The sequence below is a fragment of the Gavialis gangeticus genome, unplaced genomic scaffold, assembly GCF_001723915.1.
Source record: "Gavialis gangeticus isolate Ggan-Ray unplaced genomic scaffold, GavGan_comp1, whole genome shotgun sequence".
NCBI classification, from domain to species: Eukaryota; Metazoa; Chordata; order Crocodylia; family Gavialidae; genus Gavialis; species Gavialis gangeticus.
The window spans coordinates 6,982,451-6,984,455 of record NW_017729007.1 but is presented as its reverse complement, the minus strand read 5'-3'; the positions used below and the strand labels follow the sequence as shown (position 1 = coordinate 6,984,455).

Below are 2,005 nucleotides of genomic sequence, written 5' to 3'. Positions count from 1 at the left end.
AAACACATCTAAAATATTTGACATGAATGGTTTGCAATTTTTCATAGGGTAAAATTAATACACATTTTTAAAGAAAAATAGTCATTCAATAATTCCAATTATTGGATATATCTCAATGCTCCTGTAAATGTTATAAAAGGACAAAAGGAAGATACATTTTTGAATAAGTTGTTCACTGCTAACCATTCCCTTACTGCCAAATTTAACTCAAAAACTAATTACATATTCATATTTGATTAAATTCATCCCATCAGAGCTCCACAGCTATGCATAACTCAAGACTCATTTAAATCCAGTTAGGGGTGAACTTTACTTACTTATCTTGAAATATACAATCTAATGTTATAAATATTTCCCTAAACCATATATATACGAAATTACAGTGACAAAATATTCATTTTTGATTTTCCTGTCATACAAATATCTGACACCATAATATCAACAAACAAACAGAAGTTTATAGAACGAAACAGAAAAAAAATCTTAATTCAAGGTGATTTAAAGTCCTAAGGAATAGAAAAAGTGAGTAGAACTAGGCACTTCTAAAATCTCCAGTATTCATATTTTAGAAATGTTCCCTTATAGGAAATAAAACTTCCAGAATGCCTAATTCTGACACTTCAAAGAAGGAGTGCCGTGGGTTTTTTAGATAAGTTTTTTCAAAAATAAAATTAAACAAACTAGATTCAACAACCTCATTTCATCAGAAGATGAACTATTGAAGTTATGAATAGTGATTGTCTTGATATCACTACTGCTGCTAGTTGAGACATTCCTGGGCCCAGCAGTAGACACACTATTTACATTATTCCAAACAGGAGGTTGATCTTCTTCCATTTCATTATGAACTGGCAACTTCATGTTTTTCTGCGGGGTAAATGAAGATATACTTGTGTTGGAAAAAGTCCTTCCTTCAGAGGCTTCTATGTTAGAAAGTGCATTTAAAGATACTTGAACACAAATATCCTGTGAAATGCAAGAACTGATGTGATGGATGTCATTTACATCAACTCTAGGTTCACACCTGTAGCCTGCATAACAGCGACAATCAAATTTATCTATAAGCTGCTGCAGGTCCTGAAATGTTGGTTGCCCTTTTATAGCATATTTCCCATCCTTTGTTGTCCAAATTACAAAATTCTCTGGGTTCAGATGAAGATAGTCACTGGTATTCCAGTTCTTCCGTACACATGCACCAGAGTCCTTACACAATGCCTGGCTACAAATTTTGGCTGCCATTGTTACATTAATGATGTAAGGATTCAGAGTGTCCCTGAGGTAGCTGCTCAAAGTCCTGCATGTATTCTATGAAAAGAAACACACATTTTTAAAGCTTTATAAAGAAATTGCATATGGAAATTTTTGTGACTTTGGCAAAAATATTGTCAAGGTTAATTAAAAATATTTCTCTTGAAGAGTTGAAAATACAGATGATGTACACTAGGATTGGGCAAAATATGGCCCATGGGCCAAATGCAGCCTGCCAGACCATTCTATCTGGCCCACGGCGCCCTTAAAAAAATTAGAAAATTATTATTTATCTGCTCTTGGCTATCTGTCAAAGATGACAGGAGTCAGGGGTGGTAGGGCCCAGGGGAAACTGGCAGCAGGACCCTGCAGCCCAGCAGCAACACCTACCAGAGGCTTCTAGCCTGGGACCATGGGAGTGTTCCTGCCTCCCTCCACCCAAGAGTGAAATTAAGATAAGAGTAGGGGGAGGGAGGGAGGGGAGGACCATGGGTGATCACCCCAATCCTTGAGGCCAGGCTGGATCCTGCTGAGTCCTGTAGTCTGGCTATACAGTGCCAGGGTGCCACAGTGGTGGGCAGGAAAGTAGTAAAAGTGGCAGCAGGTGGAGTGGAATGGGAGCAAGCCAGCTCACGGGAGCCAGGCCAGGCTGTGCCAGCAGGGAGAGGGGGGACCTGCTCGGCCTGGCTCCACAGAGCCTGTGTTAGCCCAGACCCCACACTCCTGCTTCTCTGCTCTGGGCCCCACCAGCCCTGGC

At 39.8% G+C, this 2,005-nt stretch overlaps 1 protein-coding gene across 1 annotated transcript in view; it reads right to left on the bottom strand.

The window, feature by feature from the left end:
- Nucleotides 1–469: 469 nt before the first annotated feature.
- The window catches only part of SPAM1 (sperm adhesion molecule 1), an 11,203-nt gene continuing 9,667 nt past the window's right edge, over nucleotides 470–2,005 (bottom strand). Inside the window, exon 3 of the mRNA XM_019509283.1 lies at nucleotides 470–1,305. Coding sequence (XP_019364828.1) covers nucleotides 646–1,305 — 660 coding nt within the window. The 3' untranslated portion in view covers nucleotides 470–645. The remainder of the gene's footprint in view (nucleotides 1,306–2,005) is intronic.